Source organism: Taudactylus pleione, unplaced genomic scaffold (genome assembly GCF_031769625.1).
Source record: "Taudactylus pleione unplaced genomic scaffold, aTauple2 ptg001082l, whole genome shotgun sequence".
Lineage (NCBI taxonomy): Eukaryota > Metazoa > Chordata > Amphibia > Anura > Myobatrachidae > Taudactylus > Taudactylus pleione.
In genome coordinates, this window is record NW_028285483.1 from 487,263 (window position 1) to 509,401 (window position 22,139).

Here is a 22,139-nt window from a genome sequence, read left to right on the forward strand (position 1 = left end):
ACTCTACACAGGAGGCGCATATGACCATACTATACACAGGAGGCGCATATGACTATACTATATACAGGAGGCGCATATGACTACACAGGAGGCGCATATGACTATACTCTACACAGGAGGCGCATATGACTATACTCTACACAGGAGGCGCATATGACTATACTCTACACAGGAGGCGCATATGACTCTACACAGGAGGCGCATATGACTATACACTACACAGGAGGCGCATATGACTATACTCTACACAGGAGGCGCATATGACCATACTATACACAGGAGGCGCATATGACTATACTATATACAGGAGGCGCATATGACTATACACAGGAGGCGCATATGACTATTCAGAGGAGGCGCATATGACTATACTCTACACAGGAGGCGCATATGACCATACTATACACAGGAGGCACATATGACTATACTATACACAGTAGTCGCATATGACTATACACAGGAGGTGCATATGACTATACTCTACACAGGAGGCGCATATGACTATACTATACACAGGAGGCGCATATGACTATACTCTACACAGGAAGCGCATATGACCATACTATACACAGGAGGCGCACTTGACCATACTCTACACAGGAGGCGCATATGAGTTTACACAGGAGGCGCATATGACTATACACAGGAGGCGCATATGACTATACTATACACAGGAGGCGCATATGACTATACACAGGAGGCGCATATGACTATAGGATGTAGTAGCTCAGACAAGGGCCATTTTAGTTAGGATTCTGCTCATTTGAGTATTGCGCATCACATGTATGTGCTGTACATGTATGTGTTGTTATTATTACAGATGAAAATGAGTGTACTTCTGGAAAACATGGCTGTGACAACAATGCCCGATGTGGTAATGTTATTGGCTCCTATTTTTGCCAATGCTACCAGGGATTCAATGGAGATGGTTTCAGCTGCTTTGGTGAGTGTGTGTCCAGACCTTCTTTGTCTACAATAAACTCTAAATAATGATGTATCTTGCAGATATCAGCTGCACTAAAGCTGCATACACATGTAAAGATTTTCTGTTCAACCATCCAACTAGATGATTGGTTGGAATGAAAATCTGTTAACATATGGGAGTAAATGATGATTAGCAATTTGCTCCTAAATGCCAGAAAACAGATGAAAATGGTCGTTAGATCTAAACATGGGAGCAAATTGCTGATTGTCATTTGCTTTCATACTGTACCTTACCAAATTTTCATTCCAACCAATCAACTAGTTGGATGGTTGGACAGAAAATCTTTCCGTGTGTATGCAGCTTAATCCTCTCCTTCCCAGATATCCCACCTACCCTCAATCATCTACTACTCTAGATCCCAGAGATCCCACCTACCCTTAATCATCTAACACTCTCCATCCCAGAGATCTTATCTTTCCCCAATCATCTAACACTCTCCATCTTAGAGATCTTATCTATCCCCATCTAACACTCTCCATCCCAGAGATCTTATCTATCCCCAATCATCTAACACTCTCGATCCCAGACATCTTATCTGTCCCCAATCATCTAACACTCTCCTTCCCAGAGATCCCAACTGTTCTCAGTCATCTAACACTCTCCATTCCAGAGATCCCATCTGTCCTCAATCATCTAACACTCTCCTTTCCAGAGATCCCCACTGTCCTCAGTCATCTAACACTCCATTCCAGAGATCCCATCTGACCTTAATCATCTAATATTAACCATCCCAGAGATCTGTTCTTCCCAGATCTGTTCTTCCCAACTGTCCTCAATCATCTTGCACTCTCTATCCCAGAGATCCCACCTTCCCTCAATCATCTAACACTCTTCATCCCAGAGATCTGTTCTCAATCATCTAGCATTATCCATTCCAGAGATCCCATCTATCATCAATCATCTATTACTCTCCATCCCAGAGATCCCATCTGTCCTCAGTCATCTAACACTAACCATCCAAGGATCCCATCTGTCCTTAGTCATCTAACACTAACTAAACCAGAGATCCCATCTGTCCTCAATCATCTAACACTCTTTGTCCTAGAGATCCCAACTGTCCTCAATAATCTAGCACTAACCATCCCAGAGAATCCCTTCTGTCATTAATCATCTAACACTAACTAAACCAGAGATCCCATCTGTCCTCAATCATCTAACACTCTTTGTCCTAGAGATCCCAACTGTCCTCAATAATCTAGCACTAACCATCCCAGAGAATCCCTTCTGTCATTAATCATCTAACACTCTCCATCCCAGAGATCCAATCTGTCCTCATTCATCTAACACTCTCCATCTCAGAGATCTGTTCTCAATCATCTAACTAACCATTTCAGAGATCCCATCTGTCCTCAATCATCTAACACTCTCTATCCTACAGATCGCACTTTCCATCAATCGTCTAATGCTCTTAATCCCAGAGATCCCATCTGTCATCAGTCATCTAACACTCTCCATCTCACAAATCCCATTTGTCCTCAATAATCTAATACTCTCCATCCCAGAGATACCACCTGTTCTCAATCATCAATCAAATAAAACTATGCAATGTATATCATATTCCACTAGTGATCTCAAAGCTGCTACCTCTACCATTGTAGATTTGACCTGTGCTCAATTATGTCACACAATCCGTCTTATAGGACAAGAATGTCGTATCTTATCTTCTACTATCCATACCACAGATCCCAACTTTACACAATCAACCCTTCAGTTTCCATTTTATAGGCTCCACCAGTTCTTTGTTGTCTTTCTCCATACAGCCTAAAAATCTCACCTATCCATAGTCAGCATCCACTATTCGTGACACGTCAGCTCTCCTCAATCATCTCCTCTATCCTTTATAGATATCACCTCTTCTAAAACATCCTGTAGTATCCATTTCACAGATCCCACCTGTCAGGAACCATGCTTATCCTCAGGGTTGTGCTGCTCTGTCTTGGCGGGGAGCCCGGCCCGGGGGGTGCTTGGAGTGTGTTGGCGAGTTCCCTGTGTGGTGGTGGTCTCTGGGGCGCAATGCTTCTGTGGCATTCCCTCTGGCTCCGAATGCTGGGCGTGGCCATCGAGGCTCCTACTCAGCTAGGTGCGTTGCTTACGGGTTCTTGGTGTGGTGGTGGTCTCAGGGGGCTCTGGGCTTTGGTGGCGTTCCCACCAGCCCTGGACACTGGGCACCACCATATTGGTTCCAGTTAGCTGACCACTAAGGCCCTCATTCAGAGCCGTATGCTCTGAGCAGAGCGCACGCTCTGCATGAGGGCCGGGCTCCATTTTCATGGAGCGTCCTCCTGGACGCTCGTATAGCTGTGGGTCACCACCCACAGGCTATACGAGCGTGCATTTTGATGGCCGCGATGGTCGTGACCATCGCGACCATCGAAATTGCGAGCCGGAGCCTGCGGTTGAGGTTTTCAACCGCAAGCTCCGGAGTGATTTTGGCTCTATCAGAGCCAAAATCACTCCCACTGACATCACTAGTGATGTCAGTGGGCCGGCTTCTGACGGGAGGCGTTCCCGTGGGAACGCCCCGTCAGGGAGGCACGCCCCCGGCACGCCCACCAAAGGGGGCGTGCTGTCAATCAACATTGACAGCACGCCCCCTTTGATCGGACACAACGAGCGAAGGAAAGTCCTTCGCTCGTCGTGTCTGGCGCATGCGCACGACGGAGCTCCCTCCGTCGTGCGCATGCTCAGTGCAGACCATCGACCCACTTGCGAGCGGACAGCCGCTTGCGAGTGGGTCTGAATCAGGCCCTAAGTTTCCAATGCTAAGCCAGGCCGGAGTCCATCTGACTGCATCAGCCAATCCTGTGCATCACATGGTATATAAGTATTGGCCTTGACAGCATTCGTGAGCCGGAGCTGTGTTGCTGATATTTCTCCTTGGCTCCAGCTCCCCTGCTAGTTGTCTTAGACATTCTGACAAATCCTAATCCGGCTCCAGTTTATGTTTTAAGTTCCACTCCATTCCAGCATCATTGTGAGCTCTCAGAGCCTGATTCAGCAAGGATCGAAATTGCAGAGTTGCATGCAGGCTATAGATATATGATATATACACGCAGGCTATAGATATATGATATATACACGCAGGCTATAGATATATGATATATACACGCAGGCTATAGATATATGATTTATGCATGCAGGCAGCTTTGCAATGTGATCCTTGCAATCATGCAAATGCAGCAGGAGGTGTATGACACCCCTGCTGCATTTGCGATCCCAGTGCAGTGCTGGGATCACCATTGCGACAATCGACTTACTCAGGCTGGCCGACTTGTGAGCCCAGCAGACTGCGTACATACACGCAGTCTCTGGGCTGGCCACTCCTGAAAAACGAGGCAGACACGCCCGGCCGCCCCTCAAATGTCTCTGCCTGTCCATCCCCGATAATCGTGAATCTGCGTTCAGCAGTGCACACTGATTTAGCCCCTCATTTTGGCTAGAGTATATGTTTCAAGCTCAGTTCCAGGCTGTGTCCACTGATTATATATAGCTGACTGCAGAGGAGTAGCGTGTAGCCAGGGTGCCCGGAGCACGTGCGTGGTATGACGCCCCCCCCCCTCAAGTGTTCCAGGGAGCAGGCGGGTCCATATGGGATTAAAGTAAAGAGAAGTAAAAATAAAGATATGGGGCAGTCCCCTGTAGTGGTGCGCATATGCAGTGCCCCTGTAGTTGAGCCTTTATGCAATGCCCCCTGTAGTGGTGCCATATGCAGTGCCCCTTGTGCCCCATGAGAGGTCCCCCTTATGCAGGCCTCCAGTAGTGCCCCCCCGTAGTGATCACCCCTATGCAGTGCCCCCAGTAGTGGTCCCCCCTGTGCAGTGCTCCTTGTGCCCCCAGTAGTGGTAACCCTTATTCTGTGCCCTTTAAATAGTGGCCCCAGTTGTAGTCCCCCTATGCAGTACCCCCAGTATTGCCCTTTATATAGAGCCTGCAGTAGTGGTCCCCCGATGCAGTGTCCCCAGTGGTAGCCCCCCCTATAGAGTGCCTTTAGTAGTAGTCCCCTCCCCTTGTAGTGCCCCTAGTAGTAGTCCCCCCCTTGTAGTGCCCCCAGTAGTAGTCCCACTTTGTAGTGCCCCCAGTAGTAGTCCCCCCCCTTGTAGTGCCCCTAGTAGTGGTGCCCCCCTTGTAGTTCCCCTAGTAGTAGTGCCCCCAGTAGTAGTCCCCCCCTTGTAGTGCCCCTAGTAGTAGTCCCCCTCCTTGTAGTGCCCCCAGTAGTAGTCCCCCTTTGTAGTGCCCCCAGTAGTAGTCCCCTCTTGTAGAGCCCCCAGTAGTAGTGCCCCCAGTAGTAGTCCCCCCCCTTGTAGTGCCACCAGTAGTAGTCCCCCCCTTGTAGTTCCCCTAGTAGTAGTCCCCCCCCTTGTAGTGCCCCCAGTAGTAGTCCCCCCTTGTAGTGCCCATAGTAGTCCCCCCTCCCTTGTAGTGCCCCCAGTAGTAGTCTCCCCTTGTAATGCCCCCAGTAGTGGTCCCCCCTCAGTAGACACACGTAATAAACATAAAAAACACTTACCTGAATCCTTGCCCGTCCTCCTGGGCTGACCCACTCTGCATTATGGGAGAGACATCATGACGTCTCACCCATTACCCACTGCTGGAGCCAGAAGATGGAGCTCATGAGTGAGCTCCAGTCCGGCTCCTGCAGCGGGCAGACTGCCGGTGGGCCGCATGGCGCTGCGGCCCGGGGGGCACATGGCACTCTGCCCCCCGGCCCAGCCCGCCCCTACCTGGAGCCTGTGCTCCACTGGAACCGCACACCCTACACCCCTTGCTGACTGTATCAGTATTTCTATACTATCCTGCTGCTACCATATTATATTTTGTCATCTACAAGGAAGAGCTACATACGACCAAAACACCACAAACCTCCCTCGGGCTGATATCCTGCTCTCCTCCGGGCAAACCAGAGCCCCCAGCCCTGACACCACCATTCTTCATTCACCTGTGGTACTCTCAGCAGCCTCTTCTTCATGTGTCTTATTCTACTCACAGATATTGTTACTCTCATTATGTACAATTCTGTTTCCTTATTTCATAAATCCTCTCTTCATTTTCTCTTCTTTATCAGACATTGATGAGTGTTCTGTGGATAATGGGAATTGTCAGCAGCTGTGTGTGAACCAGGCCGGCAGTTTTCAGTGCCAATGTCACCAGGGATATAAACTGGAGGATGGAAAGAACTGCACAGGTAACGGCAGAGCCTAGCGCTGAACGCTGGACATTACTGGATGACATGTCGCGGTCGGTGTCATGGTGGGATGTGGCAGATCTCAGCCTGGAAACCCATAACATTGTTGTCACTGGTTTCTTCTTAGATATTGATGAATGTCTGTCTGGAAGTGACAGCTGTCAGCAGATCTGCAGAAACACGGAGGGCTCATATGTGTGTTCGTGTCGGAAGGGGTTTCAGCTACATGTAGATCACCGCCAGTGTGTGGGTAAGGGAAACTCATCACCAAACCCCCACTTTACTGACTTCCAGACAGAGCAATAATTATACTGCTGATCTGTAACTCTGGTGTAAGAATGACAAATATTCAGCATATACTGTAGTCTTTGAAAATGAGAATTTTACTTGTTACTTGCTATGGGAGCCGGTGACCGTGCGCTTGGGGAACATAGACGTAAATAGACGATGATTCCACATCACCAACTATAAAACTTCACAATATCAGTGAAATATGAGAAGATACGTAACAGCGGATTCAGGGGCATTTCTAGAGAGGAGGGGGTCCATGTGCAGTCTCCGACACGGGCCCCCTCCTCTCCGTCCGGTGGCCGGCTGCGAAATGAGCGGTGCGCAGCCAGCGCCACACTTATAGACTCTGGGCACTAGTGTGTGCCCAGAGTCTATAGCGCATGCACAGGTCACCGGGAAAATGGCCGCAGCGGATCTATATAGCAAATCTATTAGTTTATTTTGCTGGATGTTATTTCAGATATTACTATGAGTGGGATGCATGACGCAACTTCATTCTGGATACGATGCATTAATTACGCCAGTATGCATGAAGAAAATCGCAAAGGACAGCTCTTTCGGTAAGCGCTGTCCTTTGCGAATGAGGGACTTCCGAGTTTATGACCCAGAAGTCCCTCTGCCAACTTTCTGCACGTGTGCAGAAGAACGCACGTGCCGGGGGGATTGCTGGGAGGGATCCGGTTGCCGATAGGCTTTTATAGGGTGATACCATCAGAAGATGGCATCACCCAATGCATCCAAGCACATTCCGGGGCTTGGTGCATATCAGAAATGCTACATTATTGGGCTATGACCGCATAGCTCAAACACCTCTAGTGATAGACATCCTGGACTGGGTACAACCATTCAACGCCCCATAGGCAATAGACACTATCACCTTAAATTATGCATCTAAATATATAAGAATCAACACATAATTTCATAGTAAGAATAACGACACGGAGACAGTGAGTGGCGTGTAATACTGGCCGGCCTTTTTATCAAATAACAATAATGCTTTTATTAGGCCAGTGACTATCAACAGATTGAATAAAACTTGCAGAGCCAATTGCCCAGCAAGCACATAGGCCAACTGCTACTCCCCTATACCTTCGTAGCCTGGTTAGCCAACCAAAGCTGCTGCCCCAGCAGGGCACATCTGCTCAAAGGTATATTGAAGGGGAGTTGCCTATTAATCACTCACTGACCCCCCCAGCTGCAGCTCTTTCCCGCCACCCGCGACATCAGCCAGGAGCTAAGCCTGCCACCAACCACCTAACTCAAAACAAAACTGTCTAACACGCTGAAGACACTCTCCAGAAAAGGCGCATGCCCATGTCAGAGAGATGGACCCCATCAGACCTATACAGGTGCACATCCACAAAATGTATGCAGGGGTGAAATACTATCGAACACCCCATAGCTGCCATCCTCCTAGCCACAAAGGAATTTACCTTGCATCTAGCCCTATCCACCATGACACCAGTGCACCCACCTCGCCAATGCTACCGTGGAAAGATGGCGGACCAAACCAAAGCACACCAAGGCCACCATTGTGCCACCAACTCCAAATCCTGAATATTCGTAAACTTCAAGTCAGGAGACGACAGAGGGCCTGATTCAGAGCCGGACGCTCTTTCAGAGCGCTCGCTCTGAATCAGTGCCCGCCTATTGTATTTTTAGAACGACCTCCTGGACGCTCGCATAGCTGTGGGTGACCACCCACAGCTAGTGCGAGCAGCCAGGATGATGGACGCGATGGTCAAGACCATCGCGACCATCGGGCTTGCGACGAGACCCTTGTAGTAGGGACTCGTTGCCGCAAACCCTGGAGTGCTTTCGGCTCTATCAGAGCTGAGAGCACTCCCACTGACATCACTTGTGATGTCAGTGGGGCCGGCCCCAGATGGTAGGCGTACCGTCTGGGCAGCCACGCCCCGGCACGCCCACCAAAGGGGGCGTGCTGTCACTCACCATCGACAGCATGCCCCCTTTGTAGCGAGACCCGGAGCGACGGCTTGCCCATCGCTATCCAGGTCTCGCGCATGTACATGACGGAGCAGCCCCGTTGTGCGCATGCGCACTTGCCCAACATTGACCCGCTTGCGAGCGCTCGCAAGCGGGTCTGAATCAGGCCCAAAGTTCCTACATCGTTCCCACCAAGGTGAATCGCCAAAACTGCCGGTGGACCAAATTCTTCAGCCAACTTGGTAGTAAGCATTCCCAAAGCATACCATGCTGACCTACCGAACCCAGGGTACCACTACTGACAAGGAGGACGAACGGACCAAGATACATCTGGCAGCCCAAAAAAACTTACGAATGCCCTATAAACAGAAAAACAGAAAGGGGAGTATCGCCTAGATATCCCCCAGCACATTAAATTGTACCTGCAACAATACTTGAAAACTATATGGTAATAGAGATTCAGGGATATTTGTTGCATGCATTTGTATGTACATGGTAAGCTGCCAGGCCACTTCACGGCTTCTCTGATACTGGCAGTCCCCTACTCTGCATGATAACAGAACCCACTCTGCCAGGCCACTTCACGGCTTCTCTGATACTGGCAGTCCCTACTCTGCATGATAACAGAACCCACTCTGCCAGGCCACTTCACGGCTTCTCTGATACTGGCAGTCCCTACTCTGCATGATAACAGAACCCACTCTGGGCCATGTAATTATCTGTTGTAAGGCCTTATGATAAAGGCACATACAGCCTGGCAGCTTACCATGTACATACAAATGCATGCAACAAATATCTCTGAATCTCTATTACCATATAGTTTTCAAGTTATTGTTGCAGGTACAATTTAGTGTGCTGGGGGAACTGTAGGGGATACTCCCCTTTCTGTTTTCTGTTTAGTATGACCGCCTACCCTTCATGCACCTGAAGCAGCCGCTATACGAAAGGAGTGCATACCGAAATCCTTAGGAGATAGTCCGAGCGACCAAATGCAAAACTGAAAGACCCACCTAAACTGAAAGATGGTAACTGGGGAACCATCAACGTGCATGCACCCTCAACCAGCGGCAGGGCCAACGCATACGCCCGAGACAGGCGTACCGGGCACAACTGGGAGTCAGTGTAGGGAAGCAATGGGACCCAGCGGCCGCGCCCCAGCTTATCGGTCTTCGAGCGGAGAATCCGGCACAAGACCGAGTCTGCTACAAGTATATGGGATCGCAATAATGGAAAAAGGGCCGTCTTAGAACGAGCGACCAGCTCGCGATGCAAAAGGCCCTGTGAAATGCCATCACAAAGGCGAGCTTGAACAGGCACGATTCGTAGGAGGAGGAGCAAACCGAGGGAAGGGCCAGAACCAAATCGACAATTGCTGCAAAACCACCGCGCGAGCTACCAGAGAAGTAAAGGTGCCAAACAAAAGAAAGCAAAACCTGATGCAGGCACTTACCTTGCACATGCTTGCGAGACAACAACACCTCCCACTGAGTCCACGCAGCCCGGTAAGATCTAAGAGTTCCTGGGGCAATAGAGCGGACAGCTAAACCCTTTAATCCGGGGAGATACCCTGCCAACAGTGAGAGGGGCATGAATCACCAACCAGAGCAGCAGTGGGGGTGAGAGACCGGAACCGGGCCCATTGGAAATGGGACAGGGCATCTGCAATGGAATTGTGAACCAAGTGGTGTAAAAATGGAATCAGTATGTAATACCGCCGGCCGCACGGTTCAAATCCAGACAGTGGAAGCCCGACAGGGGTGAAGATCCCAACAGATAAAAAGGAAAGTATAACTAACCCTGTTCTACCCCCTAACCCTAACCTCCCTCTAAGTGCCTAACCCTAACCTCCCTCTAAGTGCCTAACCCTAACCCCCCTCTAACCCCCCTCTAAGTGCCTAACCCTAACCTTCCTCTAAGTGCCTAACCCTAACCCCCCTCTAAGTGCCTAACCTTAACCTCCCTCTAAGTGCCTAACCCGAACCCCCCAGTTCCCACAGCATAAACCTAAGTCTCCCGGGGGAGGTGCCTAACCCTTACCCCCTTCTAAGTGCCTAACCCTTACCCCCTTCTAAGTGCCTAACCCTAACCCCCTTCTAAGTGCCTAACCCTTACCCCCTTCTAAGTGCCTAACCCTAACCTCCCTCTAAGTGCCTAACCCTAACCCCCTAGTTCCCGCAGTCTAAACCTAAGTCTCCCGGGGGAGGTGCCTAACCCTAACCCTCCCTTTCCCTAGCCTAAACCTAACCCTCCTGGGGGAGTAACTAACCCTAAGTCCTCCCGGGAGCCCTAAAACCTAACCCTCCTTCCCGCGGCTTTCCTCGTCCGGCTTACCTTTGATCGGTATGTCGTGTGTCGGGCTCCCGACGTAGGTCTAATGACAGGCATCGGGATTTCGACACCTGTCATTAGTACCTTGCAGGGATTTGACAGTCGGGAGGCTGGCGGACAGCGTTGCGTAAAAACAAAGAGGGGACATTTGTCCACAGCAAGGACTGAGTATGCTTATTCCAGCAGAGCCACTGCCCAAAAGGCTCTCTGGCCCTGATTCAGAGCCGGACGCTCTGACAGAGCGCTCGCTCTGAATCAGGGCCGGCCTTCTTGTTTTTTAGAGCGGCCCACAGCCGCTCGCATAGCTGTGGGTAACCACCCACAGCTCTAGCGAGCGGCCAGGATGATGGTCGCAATGGTCAAGACCATCGCGACCATCGGGCTTGCGACGAGACCCTTGTGGTATGGACTCATTGCCGCAAGCCCCAGAGTGCTTTCGGCTCTACCAGAGCCGAAAGCACTACCACTGACATCACTTGTGATGTCAGTGGGGCCGGCTCCAGATGGTAGGCGTTCCCATGGGAATGCTCCATCTGGGCAGCCACGCCCCTGGCCCACCCACCAAAGGGGTTGTGCTGTCACTCAACATCGACAGCACTCCCCCTTTGGTACGAGACCTGGAGCGACGGCTTGCCCATCGCTATCGGTTTCTAGCGCATGTGCACGACGGAGCCGGCTCCATCGTGCAAATGCGCACTGGGCCACCATCGACTCGCTTGCAAGCGCATAGTGCTCGCGAGCGGGTCTGAATCAAGCCCTCTGTGCGGTGTCACCAGGACCATTACTCTTTGTCCTTGTTTGTATTTGTCGATTTTAGTAGAAGTCATCTGTAAGCATCAGCTGAGATCTCGTAGCCGCTATGGGGCTGATTCTGAGCCAATCCAAATGCAGATGGATCCCGCGGATAACTGCAAGACGGTCATGCACCGTAGATAGCAATCGCAGATTATGCATGCGCCATACCACGAATATGTGCATATACGGAGACTGAAAGAGCGGACGGATGGATCACTCTTTCTATGAAATAGATGTTTTCGTGCGGCTACCATGCGATCGGATGGAACTGATTTGCCTTGAGGGAGTGTCATGGAAGTGTCTCTGGCAGGTATCCTGACTTCCATGCTTGCCTGTGACGTAGGGCTGGCAATTGTCCATCGATGATTCATAATCATTAATTGTTTATGGCCGATGTCAAATGCTTTTGCCATCGATTGGGGAGAACCAGATGGTTTCCCTCCATCGATGGTAAAGCATAACCGAATGTTTTTTTTTTTGCAAGGTGCCAGGAGACAGAGCATAGCCCTGCCCCCAGGTTCTGATTGGCCCACGAGCCAGTCAGTTAAAGAACAGGGATGACCATCGGTTGGTGAAACCATCGATGGTCATTCACTGCATAATTGGTCCTCATTGATGACCACTAGCTAAATCTACATCGATGGTAACCATTGATGGTGAGACCACCGATGGCCATCCCTACCATGGCGTGCAGATGGAGGTGGGACGCCTGTTTCCGATGGATCTATTGCACACAGCATGGACTGGGTGTAAGCCCCAATACTAAAGATGACGGATGCGGATGGAAAAACAGCGGGTAGCCCGCCCTGCGCATGGAGACAGGCGGATAAAATAAAACAGAAGCAGGCGGGAAAGCGACCACAGCGCTTGTCTGACTGAGAATGAGGCCCTCTGAGTCCAGGATAATATTAATAGGTTTCCCTTTATTCTTCACAGATATTGACGAATGTAAAACTGAGAATGGTGGCTGTTCTCACACCTGTAACAACACGGAGGGGGGGTACACCTGCCAATGCCCAATTCACCAGGCGCTGCTGAGAGACCACAGGACCTGTGTTAGTAAGTACTAAGCAGAAAGAAGAGATTTATCATTTAGTATCATTTCCTTTATAACCGAAGCGTTAAAATTCAAGAATATGTAAAGTTTATGGTAATTTGAAAACTAAGGACCTGATTCATTATGGATTGCAATAGCGATTATGTATGCAGTCTCACTGAGATAATATGCTAATCCACTGCGATCGCCATGCCGTCGCAGCACTATATAAGGACGCCCACCTTACCTTACACACACCCGTAATGTTTAGCAAGACTGAGATACCATCAGTAACATGGAGTACCATCACAGCCTCACACACACTTACACAGGCTCTGACCTTACTCAGGAATTACTAACCTCATCACACACAGTGACTACACAAGACTGAGAAACCATCAGTAACATGGAGAACCATCACATCCTCACACACACTTACACAGGCACTAACCTTACTCAGGAATTACTAACCTCATCACACACAGTGACAACACAAGACTGAGATACGATCAGTAACATGGAGTACCATCACAGCCTCACACAGACACAGGCTCTGACCTTACTCAGGAATTACTAACCTCATCACACACAGTGACAACACAAGACTGAGATACGATCAGTAACATGGAGTACCATCACAGCCTCACACACACTTACACAGACTCTGACCTTACTCAGGAATTACTAACCTCAGCACACGCAGTGACTACACAAGACTGAGACACCATCAGTAACATGGAGTACCATCACATCCTCACACACACTTACACAGGCTCTGACCTTACTCAGAAATTACTAACCTCATCACACACAGTGACTACACAAGACTGAGACACCATCAGTAACATGGAGTACCATCACATCCTCACACACACTTACACAGGCTCTGACCTTACTCAGGAATTACTAACCTCATCACACGCAGTGACTACACAAGACTGAGAGACCATCAGTAACATGGAGTACCATCACATCCTCACACACACTTACACAGGCTCTGACCTTACTCAGGAATTACTAACCTCATCACACACAGTGATTACACAAGACTGAGACACCATCAGTAACATGGAGTACCATCACATCCTCACACACACTTACACAGGCTCTGACCTTACTCAGGAATTACTAACCTCATCACACACAGCGATTACACAAGACTGAGAAACCATCAGTAACATGGAGTACCATCACAGACTCACAAACACTTACACAGGCTCTGACCTTACTCAGGAATTACTAACCTCATCACACGCAGTGACTACACAACACTGAGACACCATCAGCAACATGGAGTACCATCACATCCTCACACACACTTACACACGCTCTGACCTTACTCAGGAATTACTAACCTCAGCACACGCAGTGACTACACAAGACTGAGACACCATCAGTAACATGGAGTACCATCACATCCTCACACACACTTACACAGGCTCTGACCTTACTCAGAAATTACTAACCTCATCACACACAGCAATTACACAAGACTGAGAAACCATCAGTAACATGGAGTACCATCACAGACTCACAAACACTTACACAGGCTCTGACCTTACTCAGGAATTACTAACCTCATCACACGCAGTGACTACACAACACTGAGACACCATCAGCAACATGGAGTACAATCACAACCTCACACACACTTACACAGACTCTGACCTTACTCAGGAATTACTAACCTCATCACACGCAGTGATGACACAAGACTGAGAAACCATCAGTAACATGGAGTACCATCACAGCCTCACACACACTTACACAGCTCTGACCTTACTCAGGAATTACTAACCTCATCACACGCAGTGATGACACAAGACTGAGAAACCATCAGCAACATGGAGTACAATCACAACCTCACACACACTTACACAGGCTCGGACCTTACTCAGGAATTACTAACCTCATCACACGCAGTGAAGACACAAGACTGAGAAACCATCAGTAACATGGAGTACCATCACAGCCTCACACACACTTACACAGCTCTGACCTTACTCAGGAATTACTAACCTCATCACACGCAGTGAAGACACAAGACTGAGAAACCATCAGTAACATGGAGTACCATCACAGCCTCACACACACTTACACAGCTCTGACCTTACTCAGGAATTACTAACCTCATCACACGCAGTGATGACACAAGACTGAGAAACCATCAGCAACATGGAGTACAATCACAACCTCACACACACTTACACAGGCTCTGACCTTACTCAGGAATTACTAACCTCATCACACGCAGTGATTACACAAGACTGAGATACCATCAGTTACATGGAGTACCATCGCATCCTCACACACACTTACACAGGCTCTGACCTTACTCAGGAATCACTAACCTCATCAAACGCAGTGATTACACAAGACTGAGATACCATCAGTAACGTGGAGTACCATCACAGCCTCACACACACTTACACAGGCTCTGACCTTACTCAGGAATTACTAACCTCATCACATGCAGTGATTACACAAGACTGAGAAACCATCAGTAACATGGAGTACCATCACAGCCTCACACACACTTACACAGGCTCTGACCTTTTTCACGAATTACTAACCTCATCACACACAGTGATTACACAAGACTGAGACACCATCAGTAACATGGAGTACCATCACAGCCTCACACACACTTACACAGGCTCTGACCTTACTCAGGAATTACTAATGTCATCACACACAGTGATTACACAAGACTAAGACTCCATCAGTAACATGGAGTACCATCACAGCCTCACACACACTTACACAGGCTCTGACCTTACTCAGTAATTACTAACCTCATCACACACAGTGATTACACAAGACACAGAGACCATCAGTAACATGGAGTACCATCACAGCCTCACACACACTTACACAGGCTCTGACCTTACTCAGGAATTACTAACCTCATCACACGCAGTGACTACACAAGACTAAGACACCATCAGTAACATGGAGTACCATCACAGCCTCACACACACTTACACAGGCTCTGCCCTTACTCAGGAATTACTAACCTCATGACACGCAGTGACTACACAAGACTAAGACACCATCAGTAACATGGAGTACCATCACAGCCTCACACACACTTACACAGGCTCTGACCTTACTCAGGAATTACTAACCTCATCACTCGCAGTGATTACACAAGACTGAGAAACCATCAGTAACATGGAGTAACATCACAGCTTCACACACACTTACACAGCCTCTGACCTTACTCAGGAATTACTAACCTCATCACACACAATGATTACACAAGACTGAGAGACCATCAGTAACATGGAGTACTATCACATCCTCACACACACTTACACAGGCACTGACCTTACTCAGGAATTACTAACCTCATCACACTCAGTGATTCCACAAGACTGAGAAACCATCAGTAACATGGAGTACCATCACATCCTGACACACACTTACACAGGCTCTAACCTTACTCAAGAATTACTATCCTCATCACACACAGTGATTACACAAGTCTGAGATACCATCAGTAACATGGAGTACCATCACGGCCTCACACACACTTACACAGGCTTTGACCTTACTCAGGAATTACTAACCTCAGCACACGCAGTGATTACACAAGACTGAGACACCATCAGTAACATGGAGTACCATCACATCCTCACACACACTTACACAGGCTCTGACCTTTCTCAGGAATTACTAACCTCATCACACACAGTGACTACACAAGACTGTGACACCATCAGTAACATGGAGTACCATCACAGCCTCACACACACTTACACAGGTTTTGACCTTACTCAGGAATTACTAACCTCATCACACGCAGTGAGTACACAAGACTGAGACACCATCAGTAACATGGAGTACCATCACATCCTCACACACACTTACACAGGCTCTGACCTTACTCAGGAATTACTAACCTCATCACACGCAGTGATTACACAAGACTGAGAAACCATCAGTAACATGGAGTACCATCACAGACTCACAAACACTTGCACAGGCTCTGACCTTACTCAGGAATTACTAACCTCATCACACGCAGTGACTACACAACACTGAGACACCATCAGCAACATGGAGTACAATCACAACCTCACACACACTTACACAGACTCTGACCTTACTCAGGAATTACTAACCTCATCACACGCAGTGATGACACAAGACTGAGAAACCATCAGCAACATGGAGTACAATCACAACCTCACACACACTTACACAGACTCTGACCTTACTCAGGAATTACTAACCTCATCACACGCAGTGAAGACACAAGACTGAGAAACCATCAGTAACATGGAGTACTATCACATCCTCACACACACTTACACACGCTCTGACCTTACTCAGGAATCACTAACCTCATCACACGCAGTGATTACACAAGACTGAGATACCATCAGTTACATGGAGTACCATCGCATCCTCACACACACTTACACAGGCTCTGACCTTACTCAGGAATCACTAACCTCATCACACGCAGTGATTACACAAGACTGAGAAAACATCAGTAACGTGGAGTACCATCACAGCCTCACACACACTTACACAGGCTCTGACCTTACTCAGGAATTACTAACCTCATCACATGCAGTGATTACACAAGACTGAGAAACCATCAGTAACATGGAGTACCATCACAGCCTCACACACACTTACACAGGCTCTGACTTTTTTCACGAATTACTAACCTCATCACACACAGTGATTACACAAGACTGAGACACCATCAGTAACATGGAGTACCATCACAGCCTCACACACACTTACACAGGCTCTGACCTTACTCAGGAATTACTAATGTCATCACACACAGTGATTACACAAGACTAAGACTCCATCAGTAACATGGAGTACCATCACAGCCTCACACACACTTACACAGGCTCTGACCTTACTCAGGAATTACTGACCTCTTCACACACAGTGATTACACAAGACTGAGACATCATCTGTAACATGGAGTACCATCACAGCCTCACACACAGTTACACAGGCGCTGACTTTACTCAGGAATTACTAACCTCATCAAACACAGTGATTACACAAGACTGAGATACCATCTGTAAAATGGAGTATCATCACAGCCTCACACACACACAGGCTCTGACCTTACTCAGGAATCACTAACCTCATTACACGCAGTGATTACACAAGACTGAGAAACCATCAGTAACATGGAGTACCATCACAGCCTCACACACACTTACACAGGCTCTGCCCTTACTCAGGAATTACTAACCTCATGACACGCAGTGACTACACAAGACTGAGAGACCATCAGTAACATGGAGTACCATCACAGCCTCACACACACTTACACAGGCTCTGACCTTACTCAGGAATTACTAACCTCATCACACGCAGTGACTACACAAGACTAAGACACCATCAGTAACATGGAGTACCATCACAGCCTCACACACACTTACACAGGCTCTGCCCTTACTCAGGAATTACTAACCTCATCACACGCAGTGACTACACAAGACTAAGACACCATCAGTAACATGGAGTACCATCACAGCCTCACACACACTTACACAGGCTCTGCCCTTACTCAGGAATTACTAACCTCATGACACGCAGTGACTACACAAGACTGAGAGACCATCAGTAACATGGAGTACCATCACAGCCTCACACACACTTACACAGGCTCTGACCTTACTCAGGAATTACTAACCTCATCACTCGCAGTGATTACACAAGACTGAGAAACCATCAGTAACATGGAGTAACATCACAGCTTCACACACACTTACACAGCCTCTGACCTTACTCAGGAATTACTAACCTCATCACACACAATGATTACACAAGACTGAGAGACCATCAGTAACATGGAGTACTATCACATCCTCACACACACTTACACAGGCTCTAACCTTACTCAAGAATTACTATCCTCATCACACACAGTGATTACACAAGTCTGAGACACCATCAGTAACATGGAGTACCATCACGGCCTCACACACACTTACACAGGCTCTGACCTTACTCAGGAATTACTAACCTCAGCACACGCAGTGATTACACAAGACTGAGACACCATCAGTAACATGGAGTACCATCACATCCTCACACACACTTACACAGGCTCTGACCTTACTCAGGAATTACTAACCTCATCACACGCAGTGACTACACAAGACTGAGAGACCATCAGTAACATGGAGTACCATCACATCCTCACACACACTTACACACGCTCTGACCTTACTCAGGAATTACTAACCTCAGCATACGCAGTGACTACACAAGACTGAGACACCATCAGTAACATGGAGTACCATCACATCCTCACACACACTTACACAGGCTCTGACCTTACTCAGAAATTACTAACCTCATCGCACACAGTGACTACACAAGACTGAGACACCATCAGTAACATGGAGTACCATCACATCCTCACACACACTTACACAGGCTCTGACCTTACTCAGGAATTACTAACCTCATCACACGCAGTGATTACACAAGACTGAGAAACCATCAGTAACATGGAGTACCATCACAGACTCACACACACTTACACAGGCTCTGACCTTACTCAGGAATTACTAACCTCATCACACGCAGTGACTACACAACACTGAGACACCATCAGCAACATGGAGTACAATCACAACCTCACACACACTTACACAGACTCTGACCTTACTCAGGAATTACTAACCTCATCACACGCAGTGATGACACAAGACTGAGAAACCATCAGGAACATGGAGTACCATCACATCCTCACACACACTTACACAGGCTCTGACTTTACTCAGGAATTACTAACCTCATCACACACAGTGGTTACACAAGACTGAGAAACCATCAGTAACACGGAGTACCATCACAGCCTCACACTCACTTACACAGGCTCTGACCTTACTCAGGAATTACTAACCTCATCACACGCAGTGATTACACAAGACTGAGAAACCATCAGTAACATGGAGTACCATCACAGCCTCACACACACATACACAGGCTCTGACCTTACTCAGTAATTACTAACCTCATCACACACAGTGATTACATAAGACACAGAGACCATCAGTAACATGGAGTACCATCACATCCTCACACACACTTACACAGGCTCTGTCCATACTCAGGAATCACTAACCTCATCACACACAGTGATTACACAAGACTGAGAGACCATCAGTAACATGGAGTACCATCACATCACCACACACACTTACACAGGCTCTGTCCATACTCAGGAATCACTAACCTCATCACACACAGTGATTACACAAGACTGAGAGACCATCAGTAACATGGAGTACCATCACAGCCTCACACACACTTACACAGGATCTGACCTTTTTCACGAATTACTAACCTCATCACACACAGTGATTACACAAGACTGAGACACCATCAGTAACATGGAGTACCATCACATCATCACACACACTTACACAGGCTCTGACCTTACTGAGGAATTACTAACCTCATCACACACAGTGATTACACAAGACTGAGCTACCATCAGTAACATGGAGTACCATCACAGCCTCACACACACTTACACAGGCTCTGACCTTACTCAGGAATTACTGACCTCATCACACGCAGTGATTACACAAGACTGAGAGACCGTCAGTAACATGGAGTACCATCACAGCCTCACACACACTTACACAGGCTCTGACCTTACTCAGGAATTACTAACCTCATCACACACAGTGATTACACAAGACTGAGATACCATCAGTAACATGGAGTACCATCACAGCCTCACACACACTTACACAGGCTCTGACCTTACTCAGGAATTACTAATGTCATCACACACAGTGATTACACAAGACTAAGACACCATCAGTAACATGGAGTACCATCACAGCCTCACACACACTTACACAGGCTCTGACCTTACTCAGGAATTACTGACCTCTTCACACACAGTGATTACACAAGACTGAGACACCATCAGTAACATGGAGTACCATCACAGCCTCACACACACTTACACAGGCTCTGACCTTACTCAGGAATTACTAACCTCATCACACGCAGTGATTACACAAGACTGAGATACCATCAGTAACGTGGAGTACCACCACAGCCTCACACACACTTACACAGGCTCTGACCTTACTCTGGAATTACTAACCTCATCACATGCAGTGATTACACAAGACTGAGAAACCATCAGTAACATGGAGTACCATCACAGCCTCACACACACATACACAGGCTCTGACTTTACTCAGGAATTACTAACCTCATCACACACAGTGATTACACAAGACTGAGCAACCATCAGTAACACGGAGTACCATCACAGCCTCACACTCACTTACACAGGCTCTGACCTTACTCAGGAATTGCTAACCTCATCACACGCAGTGATTACACAAGACTGAGAAACCATCAGTAACATGGAGTACCATCACAGCCTCACACACACTTACACAGGCTCTGACCTTACTCAGGAATTACTAACCTCAGCACACGCAGTGATTACACAAGACTGAGACACCATCAGTAACATGGAGTACCATCACATCCTCACACACACTTACACAGGCTCTGACCTTACTCAGGAATTACTTACCTCATCACACACAGTGACTACACAAGACTGAGAGACCATCAGTAACATGGAGTTCCATCACAGCCTCACACACACTTACACAGGCTCTGACCTTACTCAGGAATTACTGACCTCATCACACACAGTGACTACACAAGACTGAGAAACCATCAGTAACATGGAGTACCATCACATCCCCACACACACTTACACAGGCTCTGACCTTACTCAGGAATTACTAACCTCATCACACAGTGACTACACAAGACTGAAACACCATCAGTAACAAGGAGTACCATCACAGCCTCACACACACTTACACAGGCTCTGACCTTACTCAGGAATTACTAACCTCATCACATGCATTGATTACACAAGACTGAGAAACCATCAGTAACATGGAGTACCATCACAGCCTCACACACACATACACAGGCTCTGACTTTACTCAGGAATTACTAACCTCATCACACACAGTGATTACACAAGACTGAGAAACCATCAGTAACATGGAGTACCATCACATCCTCACACACACTTACACAGGTACTGACCTTACTCAGGAATTACTAACCTCATCACACGCAGTGATTACACAATACTGAGAAACCATCAGTAACATGGAGTACCATCACAGCCTCACACACACATACACAGGCTCTGACCTTACTCAGTAATTACTAACCTCATCACACACAGTGATTACACAAGACACAGAGACCATCAGTAACATGGAGTACCATCGCATCCTCACACACACTTACACAGGCTCTGACCTTACTCAGGACTTACTAACCTCATCACACACAGTGATTACACAAGACTGAGATACCATCAGTAACATGGAGTACCATCACAGCCTCACACTCACTTACACAGGCTCTGACCTTACTCAGGAATTACTAACCTCATCACACGCAGTGATTACACAAGACTGAGAAACCATCAGTAACATGGAGTACCATCACAGCCTCACACACACATACACAGGCTCTGACCTTACTCAGTAATTACTAACCTCATCACACACAGT

The 22,139-nt window shown here is 47.8% G+C and overlaps 1 protein-coding gene across 1 annotated transcript in view; it reads left to right on the forward strand.

The window, feature by feature from the left end:
• LOC148453840 (uncharacterized) overlaps positions 1 to 22,139 on the forward strand; it is a 72,733-nt gene that overhangs the window by 40,885 nt on the left and 9,709 nt on the right. Inside the window, exons 8-11 of the mRNA XM_088461624.1 lie at positions 821 to 943; positions 6,048 to 6,167; positions 6,295 to 6,417; positions 12,465 to 12,587. Coding sequence (XP_088317750.1) covers positions 821 to 943; positions 6,048 to 6,167; positions 6,295 to 6,417; positions 12,465 to 12,587 — 489 coding nt within the window. The remainder of the gene's footprint in view (positions 1 to 820; positions 944 to 6,047; positions 6,168 to 6,294; positions 6,418 to 12,464; positions 12,588 to 22,139) is intronic.